The following is a 19,401-nucleotide window of genomic DNA, read 5'->3' as shown; positions in this document are numbered from 1 at the left end:
CCTCCAGCGGGCTGGCACCCTCCCCCACGTTGGCCATCTCCCTCCTGCCTTGTAGGAGGGAGGGGCTGGAGGGGATGGCCAGGCCTGGGTACACACACACAAACACACTCTTACGGTCACACACAGGGTCACATGGGCAGACACACACAGTCACGTGGGCACACACCACACACAAAGTCACATATACACAGTTACAGCCATGCACAGTCATGGATGTGTAGTCACCGGCACACATCCCAGGGGAGACCCCCAGCTGACATCCTGTGGCCCCCCCCACCCCAGGCTCAGGCCCAGTAATCCTCTACCCACCCCCAAGCCTTCTCTTCCCCCCCGCCAGAGCCACCAATCTGTTCGTGGTCCCCCCAATGCCCAGAGTAGGTCATACCTCCCAGCCCCACGGTGGGCTGTACCACTGTTCCAGATTCTCTCCCCCTGGCCTCACCCTGGCAGACACCTGTACCTGTACATCCCCCCCCCAGACTCCTCCTATCCTGCACCTCACCCACCACCTGTGCTGGGTCCTTCTGCCCTCTCCACACCCCACTTGAGCTAGAAGCACCAGAGGCATGGGAGAGGTTGTAGGGGGGAGGGGCCCAGCTTCAGAGGACCGAGGTGAGGACTCAGAGAGCCACAGAGCCACTGAGCTTCTGCACCAGGCCTGGCAGCATGGGAAGGAGGAAAGGGGCAGGAATGGGGGGCTGGGGGGCTCCAGCCTCACTTGCAATGAGAATGCTGCCGCCTCGGCATGGGGAGGGGTGTTAAGGCAGGAGGGGGCTCGAGGGACCCCCCCACACATACAGAAGGGGCTTTGATCCCAGAGCTAGTCAAGGACGGAATAGGGGAGGGGATGGGGATGGGAGGGGACAGAAGTTGGGAGGAGGGAGGTAGGGATGGGGAACTAGGAACAGAGGGAGGATGAAAGCGAAAAGGAGGATCACCAGGGCCGGGGAGAAGGGCAGGGTGTCCTCAGTGACCCCTGAACTCCAGACCCAGCTCTGCTCTCCTCACTGCCCCCTCCCACCCTGTCCAGGCTCCCAGAAGAGGCACTGAGGCCCAGAGAGACTCACACACAGGTTCGACACCACGCCACCAACTGAAGACCCCAAAAGGTAAAAAAAAAAAAAAGAGCGAGAAACCCAAGCATCAGCCCATCTGAAATGAGCACCACAGTCATAGAGTGGGAATGAGCTCGCCATAGCTGGAGGGGTCCAATCAGAAGTGGCCGGGGAGTGGGGGGGTGTCAGCTTCTAAGTCAGCATCTTGGAGGAAACCTGGCTCCATCTCTCAGGAGCTGAACTGCCCTGTTTGGGGATCGACTCTCAGACTTGGCCAGGCTGCAAAGAAAACAAGACAGTATGTGATTAAGGGGGAAATTGCACAGAGTAGGAGAAAGAGGGCGGAGACAGGAGGGGGGTGGAGGGTTTGGCACAGGGTGGTGGCCCAGAGTGGTGTCTGTGGCAGGCCGGCCTGGGGCAGATGCTGGAGAAACAGACCTGCCGGGCAGGCCCGGAGCTTCGAGGAGAAATGAGAGGAAGCAGGACTAGGGGCCGGGCTGGAAATGTAGGGTGGAGGAGAGGTCACAGGAAGAGAGACCACGATGCAGGGGTTTGCAGCCCCGCTGGTGGGGTGAGTTGTGCCACCCGTGACACAGAATCTGAAGGCAGGGCCCCCCGGGGGAAGGGGTGCTCCGAGCACTGGCCTCGGGTTTAATATGGGTTGAAAATTCACGCTGACCAGCCTTCAAGTGTGTCCCCTGCCAGCAGCCCCTTGCTGCCCTCCTGCCCTGGCCCTTTGTGGTCCTGGGTCCACACCAAGCTCCTGCTTGCCCCTGGGCCTTTGCCCCTGCTGTTCCTCTGCCTGGACCACTGCACTGTCTCCTGTCTCTTCACTTCTCATCCTTCCCACCTCTGCTTCCAAGCCTCCTGGTTATTTCTCATGAAGAACGTGTCCTGATCTGAATTACACGTCTTTTCGTTTGCTTGTCTGTCATCTGTCATTCCTGTGAGACTGAGCCCCACGGGGTGGGGGGGAGTGGGAGGAGAGGGACTGTATCCATATTACACACAGTCGCCACCCGATGAACGAATCCCCTGGGTTATTGCAGAAATGAAATGAGATGGCATGAACATGCTTGGCCAGTAGCTGGCACATAGTAAGTGCTCACGGAGTCAAGGTCCCTGCCTGTCCTAAGAGCATACGGAGGATAGTGGGGAAGCGGGGGGAGGGGGGAGGACAGAGAGGCTACTGAGTAAGGAAACGCATTCAGAGTCTTCAAACCAGGGGCGTGGAGGGGGGAATGCCATGGGCATCCCTGAGGCTGGGAGTGAAGGGCTGGCTGCAGGTGTCTTTGTCTGCCTGGTGAGGGACCTTGGCACTGGCTCTGCCCGGCAGCAGGACCAGGCCCCGCTGACCCAGCTCTCCCATCCCAGGATCCCGGTGATGCTGCCCAGGCTGTGAACAGGGAAGGCAGCGCTGTGGGGGCTGCTGGCAGCCGGGGCTGGGGAGAGACATGTGGACACGTGGCCTCTATGGCTCCTGCCTGCCAGATCCTCCGCTGGGCCCTCGCCCTGGGGCTGGGCCTCACATTCGAGGTCACGCACGCCTTCCGGTCTCAAGGTAGGGGTGGCTCGGGGGTAGTGGTGGGGGACCGAGCAAGGAACTGAGGAGGGGTCAGTGCAGCTGGGCCGGTGGTCGTGGTGGGGTAGGCCCTGGGGTCAATGAGACCAGAGTCTTGGAGCAGGTGACCTGGATTCAGGATTCACTGAAGCCAGCATCGTTTACCCTGCAGCCCAGCGGGCAGGACACAGGGGTCCTTCCCAGGGCCCGTCCCCAAGCCTTTGACCCCCACCCACAGATGAGTTCCTGTCCAGTCTGGAGAGCTATGAGATCGCCTTCCCCACCCGAGTGGACCACAACGGGGCACTGCTGGCCTTCTCACCCCCAACCCCCAGGAGGCAGCGTCGGGGCACAGGGCCCCAAGCAGAGTCCCGCCTTTTCTACAAGGTGGCAGCACCGAGCACCCACTTCCTGCTGAACCTGACCCGCAGCCCTCGCCTCCTGGCGGGGCATGTCTCCGTGGAGTACTGGACTCGAGAGGGCCTGGCCTGGCAGAGGGCCGCCCGGCCCCACTGCCTCTACGCCGGCCACCTGCAGGGCCAGGCCAGCAGCTCCCACGTGGCCATCAGCACCTGTGGGGGCCTGGTGAGTGGAGGGTTCTGGGCGGTAGGGGGAAATGCCCATGAGTTTGGGAGTTAAGAAAAACACGTATATAGGTCAGAGAAGGAATCACAGTGGAAGTTCTTTAAACATTTCGAGCTAATCGAAAGGATTAGCTATTTTAAAATGCAGCTAAAGCAGTCCATAGAAGAAAATGTGTAGCCTTAGGTCAGGCTAAAGATTAATGAGCTGAACGTCGAAGAAACTGGAAAAGGAACAGTAACATAAACCCAGTACAATGGAAGGAATTAAATCATAAAGACAGAGATAGGGTCCCAGGGGTCCTGGGAACCAGAACCTGAGCCGAGCCCTCTGTCCCACTTCCCAACCCCCAGCATGGCCTGATTGTGGCAGATGAAGAAGAATACTTAATCGAGCCCCTGCAAGGAGGGCCCAAGGGGCAGCGGGGCCCAGAGGAGAGTGGTCCCCACGTGGTGTACAAGCGTTCCTCCCTGCGTCACCCCCACCTGGACACAGCCTGTGGAGTGAGAGGTACATACATCTTTCTCTCTGGGGCTGGGCAAAGGGGGTGCACAACATCTTTGCCTTGAGGCAGAGGTAGATGGCAGTGTCCTCCATCCAGAAGGTCGGCAGGCAGCTACACCAGGGAGCAGTGCAGACAGTCAGCAGGGCAGCAGACAGTGGAACAGCGCATCCATCACTGCCGTAGTCCGATGGCCCAACAGTGAGTGAGACGGGCAGCTGGACAGCCAGGCAGGCGCTCAGGTGTAAAGCCATCCATCTCTAGGATTATCGTCTGATCAGACAGTTAAGCAGCGGAATGGTGGTAACCAATATCGGGGCAGTTGCACAAGGAAAACACCAGGAGACCTTAGCCACCATTCGGAGGATCAGATTCACAACCCGACTTGCAGGAGGACAGTTGTAACATCAGATATTTAGGGAATGGGAAAGTAAGGAAACTAGCTAGACAACAGAAGATTCCCCAGGACGATCGTACAGCTAAAAAAAATGATCTCTGTCCAGTGGAAAGGCAGAGCCACTGGAACATTGAATTAGTTGCATAATCTGAGAGTCCCAGAGTAGCACACCGTGGCAGACACACCACCACAGGGGGCTGTAGAAACAGAAAAGTGGATGGTGTCACAATTGGACAGTCGCTGGGACAGCCAAGCAGTAAGACCGTCAGGCAGGTGGATTGTTTGACAGCCAGACAGTTGGCAGCAGGGTGGGTAAAAAGTTGCACAGTCAGAAGGCCAGGGAGCCGTACAAGCACACAGTGCTGGCAGCGAGGCAGGCTGCTACACACATCCATTCGAGCCGTGGAATTGTCGGGAAGTTGCACGGTCATGTTGATTGTCATGGGATGCTGGGCGGCTGTTCAGCCAACCAGTTTGGCAGAGAGACAGCCACATCATTGTAGAACCAGCAGCAAAAGAATGAGCTATTTGACAGCCAGATGAATCATCAGACAGGGAGCTGGACCATCAGAGCAAGCAGCAGAATGACCAGAAATTGTCCATCCAGATGAGAAACCGTGGAAGGGGCGGCCTTGGTGGCTGCGCACCCTGAAACCGCCACCTGCCTGGCCCCTCGGGAATGAAACAGAGCGCGGCCAGCCAGGCCTGAAGCGCTCGGTCAGCCGAGAGCGCTATGTGGAGACCCTGGTGGTGGCTGACAAGATGATGGTGGCCTACCACGGGCGCCGAGACGTGGAACAGTATGTGCTGGCCATCATGAACATTGTAAGTGCCTCCCCCTCCCTGGGCGTGGAGCGCCAAGAACATAGAGCTCGCTCCAGAGGTTAGGAAAAGGGGTGTCACCATCCCCCCCATCCCTGACCTGAGGCCAGTGAAAGAGAATGGAGAGGGGACAGGGTAAGTGAGAAAGGAGGGCTTTTTGTGGCCAGGAAGGAGGAGAAGCAGCCTAGCACAGTGGCTAGAAGCACGGACTCGGGAGCAAACCAGGCTGGCCTGAAATCTCAGCTATGCCGCTTTTGAACTGTGTGCCCTTGGGCAAGTTACTTTACCTCTCTGCCTTGGTTTACCCATCTGTAAAATGGGTATAATAATAGTACTGACTTCATAAGACTAAGGTGGATGCAGTGAACTGCTAAAGCTTAACACAGCACCTAGCACACAGTAAGGTACCCTGTAATTATTTGCTGTATAAAAAAATAAATGGGCGACTTGCAGGTACTTGCCCAGGTTAGCAGCACACACGTTGGTGCGCATCCGTCTTCATGCAGGGCTCGCCCAAGCGCCTACCTATAAATTCATACAGGCTGACCTGGCTGACCCACGCTCAGAGTCAGCACCCATCCTAGATCTTGATCAAGACGGTGGACCTCTCTGAGCCTCAGTTTCTGCCTCTGTAAAATGGGGCTATACTAGTATCTATCACAAAAGGGTAAGAGATAGTGAGAGGGAAGCCAGCTAGAGCACTTGGCACACAGTAAGGGCTTGATGAGTGATGCTGTTGTTCCACTAAAGCAAAAAGGGAAGACAAGAAGTTTAGCGCAGACAGTTGGCCCGTTATGTTGACATAACTTCATATCTGATACCCCTGCTTTCTGCCCAGGACCCGCCTTCCTCCCTTGGGCTTCCAAAGTTCCCTAAAACCTGCCAGGGTTTCTGGGGGTTTCCACATGGGACCGTGATGGCTCAGGGCTCCAAGGTCATTGCACAGAGTGGCCTCCATCATCTGTGCCCACTCACCCCCGGGCACTTCCTCCTCCCCTCTGACCACTGTCTCCAGAGCTTCCTGTCCCCACACTTCCACCTTCCGGTGGTGATGCTCAAATTGGTACCTTCAGACAGTATGGAATGAGGCCAGATGAGCACATCCTTTAGGCCATCTCTGGGCAGAGGCAGCCGGCGGGTGGGCAGGGAGGAAGGAGGACAAGTAGACAGACAAGCTGAGCAGGTTAGGGGTGAGTTGGAAAGAAACGCACTGGCAGGCAGGCTTAGCCGGACTTGAATCCCACTTCCAGCGCTTGCCAGCTGCGCATCCTAACCAGCTGAGCATCAGTTTGCTCATCTGTAAAATGGGAATGATAATACGTACTCCTGTGAAGATCTACGCAGCAGGCGTAGCCTGAGCCCCAGCACACAGTAGGTACTAGATTGAAGCCAGCTATTGTCATCGTTTCACTTTTTGTTTTCTACTCTGGGCCCCTCTTAAGACTCGGTCTCTCTTGTTTCTTGGAGGTCAGGTTGCCAAACTTTTCCAGGACTCGAGTCTGGGAAACATCGTTAATATCCTGGTAACACGCCTCATCCTGCTCACGGAGGACCAGGTGCGGGGTGGGGGGGGCCCACCTTCCCCTGCACGCCAGCGCTGCCCACCTTCCCCTGGGTGGCTAGTACCCACGTACCTCTCTCTGTCCACCCTCAGCCCACCCTGGAGATCACCCACCATGCTGGGAAGTCCCTGGACAGCTTCTGTAAGTGGCAGAAATCCATCGTGAACCGTAGCGGCCATGGCAATGCCATTCCAGAGAACGGCGTGGCCAACCATGACACAGCGGTGCTCATCACGCGGTGAGGGGCGGGGACGGCTCCACTAGGACTTGAGCCGGGGGACGAGCTGCCCAGGGGACTGTCCAGGTCTAAGCAGGGATCACTTCTGCTGAGAGATGGAAGAGGCCGAGACTGTGCAGCCACCCCCTTGGGGAGCCAGGGAGGGGGAGGGGCTGCTGGGGAGCCTGAGAATGTGAGGAGGCGGGTGTGGGGCTGTTCGGACACTGACGCATCCTTCACTCTGTCATTCATTCAGTCGGTCATTCATGCACCCCGGCATCTCCAAGGCCAGCTGGGGCAAGAGCATGAGGCTTCAGTTCCGAGGCAGGGAACGCTTCCCAGGCAGGACTCAGCCACCAGAGACAGGCAGGATGGTAGCAGCGGGGCTTAGGGAGTCAGCCCAGCTCCCTCACGGCCCTCCTCTCCTTTCACAGCTATGACATCTGCATCTACAAGAACAAACCCTGCGGCACACTAGGTACCCGGGTCCCCTGGGTTTCAGGCACGTCTGAAGGCAGTGGGCTGGGTGACACTGGCCCTGGTGGGGGTGGGGACCTGGCAGAGTGGACAGGGTCGAAGACGCAGCCCCGAGCCCCCAGCTGCAGCCCCACACGCCCATTTCCCAGGCCTGGCCCCCGTGGGCGGGATGTGTGAGCGAGAGAGAAGTTGTAGCATCAACGAAGACATCGGCCTGGCCACAGCATTCACCATTGCCCACGAGATCGGACACACGTGAGGCGGGGACACGGGAGGGGACAGGCGGGAGGAGCCTGGCAGGTCCCTCGACACCCGGCAGAGCCGCCGCTCCTCTCCCCAGGTTTGGCATGAACCACGACGGCGTGGGGAACAGCTGCGGGGCCCGTGGCCAGGACCCGGCCAAACTCATGGCCGCGCACATCACCATGAAGACCAACCCGTTTGTGTGGTCCTCCTGCAGCCGTGACTACATCACCAGCTTTCTGGAGTGAGGACCCACCTGCCTGTCCCACCCGGGGACACACACTCGCGTTGGGGGAGGGGAGGACCTCTGGCAATCAGGGCCGCTTCTGAGAAGGGTCATGTGCTCCCAGGGCTGCTCCCCGGGACCCGCACCTGGCTGGGGCCTCTGAGCTCTTGGCCTGCAGCCCTCCAGCGTGACAGCTGCTCTCTTCTCGCCACAGCTTGGGCCTGGGGCTCTGCCTGAACAACCGGCCGCCCAGACAGGACTTCGTGTACCCAACAGTGGCCCCCGGCCAGGCCTATGATGCAGACGAACAATGCCGCTTCCAGCATGGAGTCAAATCGCGTCAGTGTAAATACGGGGTAGAGAGAGCCTTCCTGCTTTCCTTCCTGGGAGGGGAGGGGGCCACCACCACCGGGGGGGGGGCCACCGGGGGTGGGAAACTCCATGTGGGCACCCCACACACAGGCAGTGGGGGTGGGAGAGCTGGGAAGGGAAGTGGGCCTCAGTGGGGGACGGGAGGACAGAGGTGCATGGGGTTATACGAGCGTCACGCACAGTCACAATGCTCGGGAACAAGAATGGGATCTCCTGGTTCTCCAGACCCCTGTTTTGGGGACTGAGCTGGGGAGAGCCTGGGGGTCCACCTTCTGCTGCAGCAGGACTGAAGTCCCAAGATCCCTAACTGGGCCATTTTTAACGAAACATCCAGATTTGGTGGAAATAGTTTCCCTGGGGATGGACCATCTTCCCCACTTGGCAAAAAACTGGAGAGATCCTTCTAGGGATACCCTGTCTCCATGCCCTCCTTCCCCCACTGACTGGTTCACAAGATCTCTTGACCCCAGTCCTTAGCTGGACGAGCTCTGAGCCTCCTGATCACTCCCCACTCTGCTTGAGGATTATACTCCGCTCCCAAAGCCCCATCCACCCGTAGAGAAGTGAGCTGGGGATGCCACTCCCAGCTCCCCCGAGGAAGCTGGTGACCCTCTTCAGCCACCAGGGACCACCGGCTCATCTGGGGTCTGCCCCTCCGTTGCCTACCTCCCCCAGTTCCCTGAACACACCCCCTAACTCCTCACAGCCTCAGCCTTCGTAGCCCAGACGCAGTCCCAATTCTCCACACCCTCAAGACTCAAAAAGATCAGCTGGAATGACTTGTCCAAGCTAAGGCCAGGTTAACTCAAAACAGGGAGCAGGCAGCTGTTAAAATGCCCTCGCTTTATTCCAGTGCAAGACAAGGAGACAAACCCTGGATCAATTCATGTTTACTCCACTCTCAGCACCCCACCCCACCCAACTTGGCTGGTAACTAACTACAGCTCCCTCTGATGAATTCCTAAAGAGTTCAGAAGGTACTCTTGAGCATCTGCTGTATCCCAGGTGTCCTAACGATGACAACGATGGCTGACATTCATTGAATGCTCACTGTATGCCAAGCATGTGATATGTATCGTCTCAGTTAAACTCCTGACGACCCTATTGCCCCCACGTTGCAGAAGAAGGGACTGAGGCCTAAGGAGGATGCCTTGCCCAAAGCCACCATTCGAGAACATGACAGAGCTGGGATTGGAATCTAGGTTTCTCTATGAATCTAAATTCTATGAAATTTCTATGAATAGAGAATAGAGAATAGAGAATTTCTATGAATAGAGAAATTCTATGAATTTCTCTATGAATTCTAAATTATAAAGGGGTGGGTAAGTGGAGAAAGTGCCAGATTATCAAGCAAGGACCACTGCTGGCTGTATGTTGAATTGATTCTTCCTTTTATTTTTCCAAGGAACATCTTCCTGGCCTTCCTGGCAAAGGGGTAAATGATTGACTACATGTAAACCAGTTAATATGTGTAAAGAGCTGGGCCTGGTGCCTGGTCCAGAGATAGTTGTGGTCTTATAACTCAATAACAGGGTGTTTATGCAAGCCCTTTCATATCTACTCTGTTACATGCCCCTCAGCCATATGTAGACAAGGCCCATCTTAACAGATGAGGCCCAGAGAGGGGAAATGTGTTGCAAGTCAGTGGTGGAGTTGAAGTCTCCATGAGTGGCCCAGGACTCATTCATATATACCATGGCACCTCCTTGTGGAGAGGAGGAAGAGCAGGACTGGATTAGGCAGTTCTCTTTAAGAGGTGTCAGAAGTGGGATCAGGGCCTGTGATATTTTTACACATGGCCAGGAGGACATAAGCCAAGTGAAGCCAGCAAACCAGGCTGAGTTTTTAGATGAGAAGTATCTTCTGAGGGAGCAGGTTTGAGAACAGCCCTCCAAACTTCTCATGTGTGTGCAGGTGTCTCTCAGAGGCTAACACAGGAAAGTTCCTTCTTACAGCCATTGCTCAGTCCAATCTCAGATCTTCAAAGTTTGGAAGGATCAGGTTCTAAGAGAAGATTACATGTGATTGTAAAAAGGGGACAGAAGGATCTTCACTTCTCAGAGGAAAGACCCTGGGATGTGGAGCGGGATGTAGGCTAGAGGATCAAATTTGGCCACACCTGAACCCAGTGGGGCTTGTCCAGGGGTATTAATTAACCTGAACCTAAAGGCTCTGAGTGACTCCCTGGGACTGGTCCAGCCTCCTGCCAGGGACGGGACCTGATGCCAGGGTCTGGGCCAGCCCAAGTAAGACTCAGGAGGAAGATGGGCTGATTTTTCACTGGGAGAACTAGAGGAACTTTCCACATAAACCCAGCCTGCCCTTATCCCCTCTCAACCCTCCATAGATTAACAGCTTTGGGAGCCTCCCCAGTTTAGGTGGGGGGAACAATGAGAACTACCAGCTGGAAAAAGAATTAGAGACAGGGCCCTTGACCTGAGCCATCATCGGGCCTGATTTTTCAACCACTGCGCTTGGGTGGGCTGCTTTGCCCATTCTAAAAATCCTTCCTCTTCATTTCTCAGCAGGTCCCAAGGTTTCTCCTAGAAACTTGGGAGGCGCCACGGGTTGAACTGTAGAGGGATGAGATCATAGACGCTGCGATCTGAGTTCTAGGTTAGGATCCAGACGAACCCTTAGGAGCTGTGTGACTTCTAGCGAGTGACCTTACCTGGCTGAGCCTCGGGTTTTCTCGTAGTAAAATGGGGATTGTGGTGCCTGAGGGAGTTTGCGGCACTCCTAGGTGTTTTATAAGTGCTGCTTACAGGCAGAGGAGAGGTCCCAGCCCATGCCCCCACAAGGGGTTGCAAAAAGAGACCCAGGAAAGGAACGCTGGGGCCCCACTGTCCGCCGGCAGTGAGCGGGTCGCCTCGGTCCTCCCAAGGCAGGTGGGAGGGGGGCGAGGCTGAGCGGGCGCCTTGGCCCGCAGGAGGTCTGCAGCGAGTTGTGGTGTCTGAGCAAGAGCAACCGGTGCATCACCAACAGCATCCCGGCCGCCGAGGGCACGCTGTGCCAGACGCACACCATCGACAAGGGGGTGAGCGCAGGCCAAGAGCCTCCACACCCCCACCACCCCCCCCCAGACCCCTCCATCGGCTTTGGCCACACCCACTGCTTGTAAGCCCCACCCCTGGCCTGAGGCCACACTCGCTTTCAAGCCGTGCCCTGCACGCTCGTCCCAACTCTAGCTTCACCACCCGTTCCGGACCCTAAGTTTAGGCCACGCCCCTTCTTTGAACAGTGTCTCACCCTAGCCACGCCCCCACATTACCGGACAGAATCCCGGTCTTCAGACCCCACCTCCGTCCCCCACCCCCTCCCGCTTTCGCTCCACCTCAGGAGGGCTCAGACTTCCGGCTGGGGGGCTGGGGTGGGGGTAGGGTTGAGCGCCAAGCCCCAGAGAGTCCGCAAAGCCCGACTCACCCCTCCCCATCATCCCACCCGCAGTGGTGCTACAAGCGGGTCTGCGTCCCCTTCGGGTCGCGGCCGGAGGGCGTGGACGGCGCCTGGGGCCCGTGGACCCCGTGGGGCGACTGCAGCCGGACGTGCGGCGGCGGCGTGTCCTCCTCCAGCCGTCACTGCGACAGCCCCAGGTCAGCCCCCAGGCCCCGCTGCCGGGGGAGCGGGGCGGGCGGTCCTCGCCCCCCACTCCCCCTGCCCCATTTCTTTGCCGTCCACCCCCATTTCCAGGCCGACGATCGGGGGCAAGTACTGCCTGGGCGAGAGACGGAGGCACCGTTCCTGCAACACCGATGTGAGTCCCCCCAGGATCCCAAGCCGGGTACCGTTGGCCCCTCTTACACGCGGGAAAAGAAAGGCATACATCAGCTTCCAACGAGCCTGGGCCAGCTGGCCACCGTCTCCTCTGGAAACCTGCAGCGGCCACCCCCTCCTTTCCCGGACCTCCCTACACCAGCCCTGGGCCCTGTCTCCTTCCAACTCTTCACACTTTTGCAGTAGATGCGTCTCCCACCTGGAAATAACTGCTTGGCCCCTGACAACCCTCTCCAACTACACGCGTTCCTCCCTTTACTGCCCAATTTCCCCCCAGAAGCCCTGCTCCTGCCCCAAAGCTGACCCGAGCTCCCTGCCCCAAAATCCAGTGGCCAAGTTTTCGTCCCCTGCTTGCACTGCCTTCTGCCCAAAGACCACAGTCTCCTGTCCGACACTTACGTCCACACATCCCCCACACTCGCGAAGAGTGGGCTTTGCTCCTTCCTAAGCCAGCTCTCTCGAGGCCCCATGGTCTGAGACCAGAGACCCAGGTGTTATCCTCCGCTTGCCCACAAACTCTAACGAGTCACCTCCTCCCATCTCAGACACCACGCCCCCTCCCCGGCCTCCTCCCTGGCCTCCTTGCCTCCAGCCTCACTCCTCCAACGCACCCCTGCTCAGAGCATTAGTTCTCCGTCCCCAGGCCTCTGCCCTAACTGCATCCCCCCAACACCTGGCCTCCCTACTTCTCCGTTTTTGTGCCCCAGGACTGTCCCCCAGGCTCCCAGGACTTCAGGGAAATGCAGTGCTCTGAATTTGACAGTGTCCCCTTCCGTGGAAAATTCTACACGTGGAAAACGTACCGGGGAGGTGAGCAGGGGACTCAGAAGGCCTTGGGGCAGTAACGGGACAGCCGCAGGTGGAGACCATATCATGGGGTCTGCCCTGAGCCCTCCCCTCACCCAAGGAGCCAGAGCGCCCGGGATGTGGCTCAGCAGCGCCTAGACTGAACACCGGGAGGCCCCGCTCCCTCTGCCCAACCTGCCCGTCCTTGTTGGGTCTGGGGTCTGGCCCTCAGTCTGATGGGGCCGTGCCCCCCAGGGGGCGTGAAGGCCTGCTCGCTCACGTGCCTAGCAGAAGGCTTCAACTTCTACACGGAGAGGGCGGCGGCTGTGGTGGACGGGACGCCCTGCCGCCCAGACACAGTGGACATTTGTGTCAGCGGCGAGTGCAAGGTGGAGGGGACTCCCCGCGAGAGGGGAGGGGAGAGGGGGCCGGAGGTGGAGGGGGGCGGCTCCCTGAATTCCCCCACGCACACCACTGCCCTCCCCAGCACGTGGGCTGCGACCGGGTCCTGGGCTCTGACCTGCGGGAAGACAAGTGCAGAGTGTGTGGGGGTGATGGCAGCGCCTGCGAAACCATCGAGGGGGTCTTCAGCCCAGCCTGGCCTGGAGCCGGTGAGAGACCCCCCCTTCCAGCTTCCCTTTCACACTCCCCACTTGGTGGCTGGGGGCGGGGCTCGCCCCACCACAGTAGCCAAGATCAGCAACTCCTCAGAGCCGAGGGCCCACTGGGGTGTAAGGGACCCCAAAAGGTCCCGGACGTGATGCCCCAGGTCAGGGTCAGGGACTGGCTTGGGTTCTTGGTGCCTAAAGCTCGGCAATTAAAGTGTCCAAGGGGGTGGAGGCCTAAATCTCTCCCCTGCCCCATCCTGAGGGCCTCAAACCGGGTCTTGAGGGGGCAGGCGCCTGACCCCCCAAGGAGGCTGAGGGACCCTCTGTGCTAAAGCACAGAGCTTCCTAGGGGTGGGGATAGCTGCAGGGTGTGGTGAACTTGAATGCCTCCCAACCTTGGGCTGAAGGGAAGAGACCCCCGTGAGGTGGGAGAGGGGAGGTGGGCTTAAGGGACCAAACGCACACTGAGGGCCAAGTGTGGAGTTCAGGGGACAGTCCTGGGGTACAGATAAACTAGGGGGGACACAGGTGGGCAGGGATAGAGGGTTCACAGGGTCCCAAGATCATCCAGGTCGTAAGTGATGGAGCTCACTGCAAACCTGACTCTGACTGCTAAAACCGCCAAGTCACCCTGTGTGGGTCAGGGCCCCGCGGTGCCCCCTTCCCTCTGCCCAAGCCCAGCCCTGCTGCTTGTTGGGGGGTGGGGGGTGGGTCGGACCACTTTGATGGTTTGAGAGGTGAGAAAGTGTGGGTTCAAATCCCAGCCCGGCCACTTCCTAGCTGTGGAACCTGAGCAATTTGTTTTGTCTCTCTGAGCCTCAGTTTTGTCATCTGTAAGGTGGGTGTGATGACACATCTACCTTCACAAGGTCAGAGCTGCAGATGAGGTGGCATGTCTCTGTACGTGCTTAGCATGGTAATGGTTAGTTGTTATCATCAGGGACCAGGAATGGGGGAGACAGGCAGGTGCAGGGAAGGGCCAAGTGGGTGACATCTGAGCTCCACTGTCCAGGGTACGAGGAAGTCGTCTGGATCCCCAAAGGCTCCGTCCACATTTTCATCCAGGACCTGAACCTCTCCCTCAGTCACCTGGGTGAGCCAGAGGTGGGAGGATGAGGACGGGGGGTCAGCAGGGGCGGCGTCAGCGTGGCTGGGGTTCTGACCCCTATGCTGTCCCCCAGCCCTGAAGGGGGACCAGGAGTCCCTGCTGCTGGAGGGGCTGCCTGGGACCCCCCAGCCCCACCGCCTGCCCCTGGCCGGGACCACCTTTCAGCTGCGACAAGGGCCGGATCAGACCCAGAGCCTAGAAGCCCTGGGACCCATTAACGCATCTCTCATCATCATGGTAACAGCAGGGCTGGGAGCAAGGTGCAGGAGGACATTAGCATCCTTGTGGGGCCTCGAACTTGATTTCCATTTGATCCCCGCCTACAACCCCAGGTGCTGGCCCGGACTGAGCTGCCGGTCCTCCGCTACCGCTTCAATGCACCCATCACCCGAGATGCGCTGCCTCCGTACTCCTGGCACTACGCGCCCTGGACCAAGTGCTCGGCCCAGTGTGCAGGCGGTGAGGCCGGGGTGGGCCGGGGTGGGGCAGGTCCTGGTCACCAGGCTGACCTTCTGGGTCGGGCAGGGCTGAGCAGACCTCTCGCCCGCCCCCAGGCAGCCAGGTGCAGGCTGTGGAGTGCCGCAATCAGCTGGACAGCTCAGCCGTGGCTCCGCACCACTGCAGCGCCCACAGCAAGCTACCCAAGAGGCAGCGCGCCTGCAACACAGAGCCCTGCCCACCCGAGTGAGTGCCTGCTAGGGTGCAGGGTCGGGATGGCAAGCACTGGAGTGACGGTGCTACTGGGATCAGAGGAGTGGGTGCTCCCTAAGGTGAGGTCAAAGTCAGAGCAATGGTGCTCCCTGGCCAAGTCCAGGTGAACTCCCCTTGAGATGATGCGCCTCCCAGCCCCCAACGTGGGTGCAGAAGAAAGTTGTTCTGAGTTCGAGGTGTGGGGCACGGGGGCAACAGGCATCCCGGTACCAGCTTCCACAATGTTGTTAACTGTTGACAAGGAGGAGGATCTGCTCGTGCCCCAAGCTCAGGGTGGCCTGCCCGGCGTCCTGTCTCAGACTAACCCTCCCGCCACAGCTGGGTCGTAGGAAACTGGTCGCGCTGCAGCCGCAGCTGTGATGCGGGCGTGCGCAGCCGCTCCGTCGTGTGCCAGCGCCGCGTGTCGGCCGCCGAGGAGAAGGCGCTGGACGACAGCGCTTGCCCGCAGCCGCGCCCACCGGTGCTGGAGGCCTGCCACGGCCCGGCCTGCCCTCCAGAGTGGGCCGCCCTCGACTGGTCGGAGGTCAGCCGCCCCTTCCCGCCCTGTGCAGAGCAGGGAGGGGCCTGGGTTGCCCATGTCGGGTGCACACTGAGGCGCCTCCCCACTCCCGCTAGCCCTAGTGAGCCCCCACCCCGCCGTGTCTGGTCCAAAGTTAGCTGTACCGTCCTCACCTCCCAGTGGACCAGCATCCTTCCTACTCCTTGTGTGAGCGGGGAGGGAGGCGCCCACTGAGCATGAAACGCCCCCTCCAACTGCAGTGCACCCCCAGCTGCGGGCCGGGCCTCCGCCACCGTGTCGTCCTTTGTAAGAGCGCAGATCACCGCGCCACACTGCCCCCCACGCACTGCCCGCCCGCGGCCAAGCCGCCGGCGACCATGCGCTGCAACCTGCGCCGCTGCCCGCCGGCCCGCTGGGTGGCGGGAGAGTGGGGTGAGGTAGGCGGGCGCGCCCTGCAGGGCGGGAACCAGGGCACGGGTGGCAGGGTGGGTGGCCGCGCTGGGCTGCGGCTCATCCGCGACTCCCCACAGTGCTCCGCGCAGTGCGGCTTCGGGCAGCAACAGCGCCCGGTGCGCTGCTCCAGCCACACAGGGCAGCCCTCACGCGAGTGCGCGGACGCCCTGCGGCCCCCCGCCACGCAGCAGTGCGAGGCCAAGTGTGACAGCGCGCCCCCCGGCGACGGCCTGGAAGGTATGTGAGGCGGGGAGGGAACCAGGAGAGTCCTGTCCAGAGGAAGCCATAGATAGGAGAGCTGGGGCTCCAGTGCATTGGCCCTAGAGCTTCTGCAACCACGGAAATGCCTTTCTCTGTCTTCTCCAGACCATCTTTCACCATTCCCTGCCTGCCAACGTGTATTAGGTGCCACTGTGCGCCAGGCGTTGTAGGCACCTGATTTTTCTGGGGGCCCAAACTCAGGTCATTCCTCCAGCCACCTCCATGACCTTCACCTTGATCATCTCCATGTATAACATTATCTGCCCGATATTTTTCTTTAAATCAGCCTCAGGCACTATTCATGTTTGGGGCCAGATGATTCCTTGTCACGGGGGCTGCCCTATGCATTGTCGGGGGTTCAGCATCCCTGACCGCTACCTGCTGCATGCCAATAGTACCCCTCCTCCCCGTGGTGAAAACTGAGAAATGTCTCCAGACATCACCAAATGTCCCCTGGGAGGCAAAATCGCATCTCCTTGAGAACCACTGCTTTAAATATACCCATTTTTTTCTACCTCAGTAAATTTATGTTTCATAGAGAGCAATAGGTTACTTACTGAGGGCACCGGAACCAAACTGCCTGGATTCACATTCCACCTCTGTGCCTTCGTATTCTCATCTATCAAGAGGCGTTTAATATATTCACTTGAGGGAGTGCCGTGTTAGGGAGAGGGACTAAAATAATCCACGTGAAGCCCTTTATTAGCACCGGGCCCTGTCATACATCATTAACTGCTAACTGGGAACCCTGGTCCATTGTCATGAACAGACTGTCAATTACCCTGAACACAAACTACACAAATACCCTGAGAGGAGTGACTGCTCTGGAGCTCAAGGTCCTCAGTCTGTTACAAAGGGAGACGAGCAAGGATTACAGCTCCAAACAGATAATTGGAAAAGGAACACTTTTCTCGTGGTGTAGCATGGTGTCCCAGCCCCAGACCTGCACTTCCTTCCCAACATCCTCAAAACAACCTAATGACATAGTTACTGGTATAAGCCCCCTTTGAGAGGTGAGGAAACCGAGGCACAGAGGAGCTAGGAAGCGCTGTGCAGCCTGCGGTCGCGCCGCTGCCAGAAGGAGTGCTGAGACCTGATTCCCCTCACCTACTCTTCTCCCGCCCCCTCCAGAGTGCAAGGATGTGAACAAGGTCGCCTACTGCCCCCTGGTGCTGAAATTTCAGTTCTGCAGCCGAGCCTACTTCCGCCAAATGTGCTGCAAAACCTGTCAAGGCCGCTAGAGGGCGCACGGTCCTCGGAGCCAAGGCTGGGGGCCGGCTGGGGATGGGGGTGGGGCGACCAGGCCTGCAGCTGGCCAGCCTGAAGGAGCCCGAGGGGGGCAGGAGCTGGGAGTGAAAGGTGAGACGGAGCCGGAAGTTATTTATTGGGAACTCTTGCGGGGCTCCTGGCTGAGGGGGATGGAGAGGGGCTGGCCACGCCCACGGCCCCTCCTTTTCCCGTCTCCCAGTTCAGAATGAGACCCCCTCCAGGATGGATTTGAGGTGGGAACAACTGTTCGCCCTAATGCTCTTGCCACCCACCCTTAGGGAGACCCCCAGCACAACCCCCGCCTTTGATCGGAATATGTACTGTGAAGAGTGGGGGTGGGGAGGGGGTCAGCCGGTGCCCTGCCCCCCACCCCAGCACTGCCCTACCCCTCCACTCTGAGCTGGGGGGGAATCTATGTCCGCCACGGGGGAGGGGATTAGCACGACCTCCCTGACACCCTCCACCTAACCAGACCAGCTACAGGGGGAGGCAGAGCTGGGAAGATCCACCCCATCCTGTGCCCTGCCTGCCCCAGGGGGACCATGTCATCCAGGCCACCCCCGTCATGGTGCTACAGGCCCTGCCCTGGGGCCCACACACCCCTCGCCAGGAAGCCCTACATCAATAAAGTTCTGTCTTGTGTAGATTTCCGTGCGTGGGGGGGTGTGTGTCAGTGAGACTGGGTCACATTCAGCTGTCCCCTACCCCCGATCCTGCAAGCGACCACAGCCCCCCGCAGGTCGGCCCCAACAGGCCAAAGGGGACTTGTTCCAACACAGACTAGAAACCAGTGATTTTAGGTCAAAAATACAGCTTCTCACGGAGGCGCTCTAAGCAGCACAGCCTGGCGCCTGCTCTTGCAGCCACCACACTCCCTGTCACTCTGCAGGCTCCAGTCACGCTGGACTCCCGGAAGTCCCTCAATCTCCCTGCCCTCTTCCCATCTTGGGACCTTTGCTAGAGCTGTTTCCTCTGCCAGGTGTCCCCTCCCCTTCCCCGTTCACCTAGTTAACTCCAACTCACCTCTCAGCACAAACATCGCCTCCTCCCAGAAGCCTCCCCTGACGCCCTCAACGAGGTGGGGGTCCTCCAGACTCTTCACTCCTAGTGGCTGGAAGCATTGCTGAGGTTTGCGGAAGCCAAGCCAGTCGGTTGAGCAAACTTGCGCAGGAGGTCCAGAGAGAAACGGGCTTCTCCCCAGATGTGGCCACTAGGGGGTGCCGAGGCGTGCCAGCCTCTAGGCAGGGTGTGGTGTGCTGCCGGGAGCCCAGGGATGCCCCTGGTCACAGCCCTCCCTGCCAGGCTCACCCAGGGTCGGCTTCTGCCCGCGCCACCTCCTCGACGTGTATCAGATGACAGCCTCTAGGAACTGCCGTTTCCTGCTGGTCTCCCAAAGATCGGAGATGGGCCGACACTTGGATCCCACGTGTGGCAGGTGCCGCCGTTCTACGATGACAAAATGGGGAGATCCGGAAGTAACAGAGCTGGGGGTCATTAATTCCAGGTGTGACATCCGAAGTCTGGGACCTTCCAGGTGCTCTCAGTTCTTGGTACCCGCCACTCCCGCTGCCCTCCTCTTGACACAAACACCTGGCTCCCGAGGTCCCTTCTGGAGGAAGGACCAGCCAAAGCGGCTCTGGAGGTGGGAGTTTGCTCAGGGATGCCCAGAGGAGGCATACATCTGAAGTGGTTTCGAAGCCCAGGAAGGAGCAGTCAGTCTTGCAGCCAGCTGACCTGCAGCGCAGTTTGCTGCAGCCGCGTCCCAGAGGAGTTGGAGAAGCAGCTTTCTGGGGTCTGACAGCGGCTGTCATCCATCCTTAACCTCTCCCTTCAGGCTCAGAGCCCCAAACAACCAGCTCCCTCGGCCCTGCCTGGGCTCTCTCCCCGCCCCCCAGGCCCAGCTTCCCTCCCCTCTA

The 19,401-nt window shown here is 59.0% G+C and overlaps 1 protein-coding gene across 1 annotated transcript; it reads left to right on the top strand.

Annotated features, from left to right (window-relative positions):
• Positions 1–2,517: 2,517 nt before the first annotated feature.
• On the top strand, positions 2,518–17,457 carry ADAMTS10 (ADAM metallopeptidase with thrombospondin type 1 motif 10; the record flags this gene model as incomplete). The annotated part of the gene is made up of 24 exons (XM_082837036.1): positions 2,518–2,616; positions 2,855–3,201; positions 3,552–3,708; positions 4,705–4,922; positions 6,392–6,475; positions 6,574–6,719; positions 7,133–7,176; positions 7,325–7,430; positions 7,516–7,662; positions 7,859–8,000; positions 10,946–11,053; positions 11,464–11,609; positions 11,707–11,770; positions 12,498–12,600; positions 12,832–12,965; positions 13,064–13,187; positions 14,197–14,277; positions 14,366–14,529; positions 14,625–14,751; positions 14,847–14,976; positions 15,322–15,526; positions 15,763–15,939; positions 16,033–16,192; positions 17,348–17,457. The coding sequence occupies exons 1-24, from the start codon at positions 2,529–2,531 to the stop codon at positions 17,455–17,457; spliced, it is 3,312 nt and encodes a 1,103-aa protein (XP_082693162.1). The 5' UTR covers positions 2,518–2,528.
• Positions 17,458–19,401: the final 1,944 nt, after the last annotated feature.

The sequence above is a fragment of the Leucopleurus acutus genome, assembly GCF_964270905.1.
Source record: "Leucopleurus acutus genome assembly, chromosome: 3".
In the NCBI taxonomy this organism is placed as follows: Eukaryota; Metazoa; Chordata; class Mammalia; order Artiodactyla; family Delphinidae; genus Leucopleurus; species Leucopleurus acutus.
The sequence above is the reverse complement of the archived record's forward strand: the minus strand, read 5'-3'. Positions and strand labels throughout refer to the sequence as shown.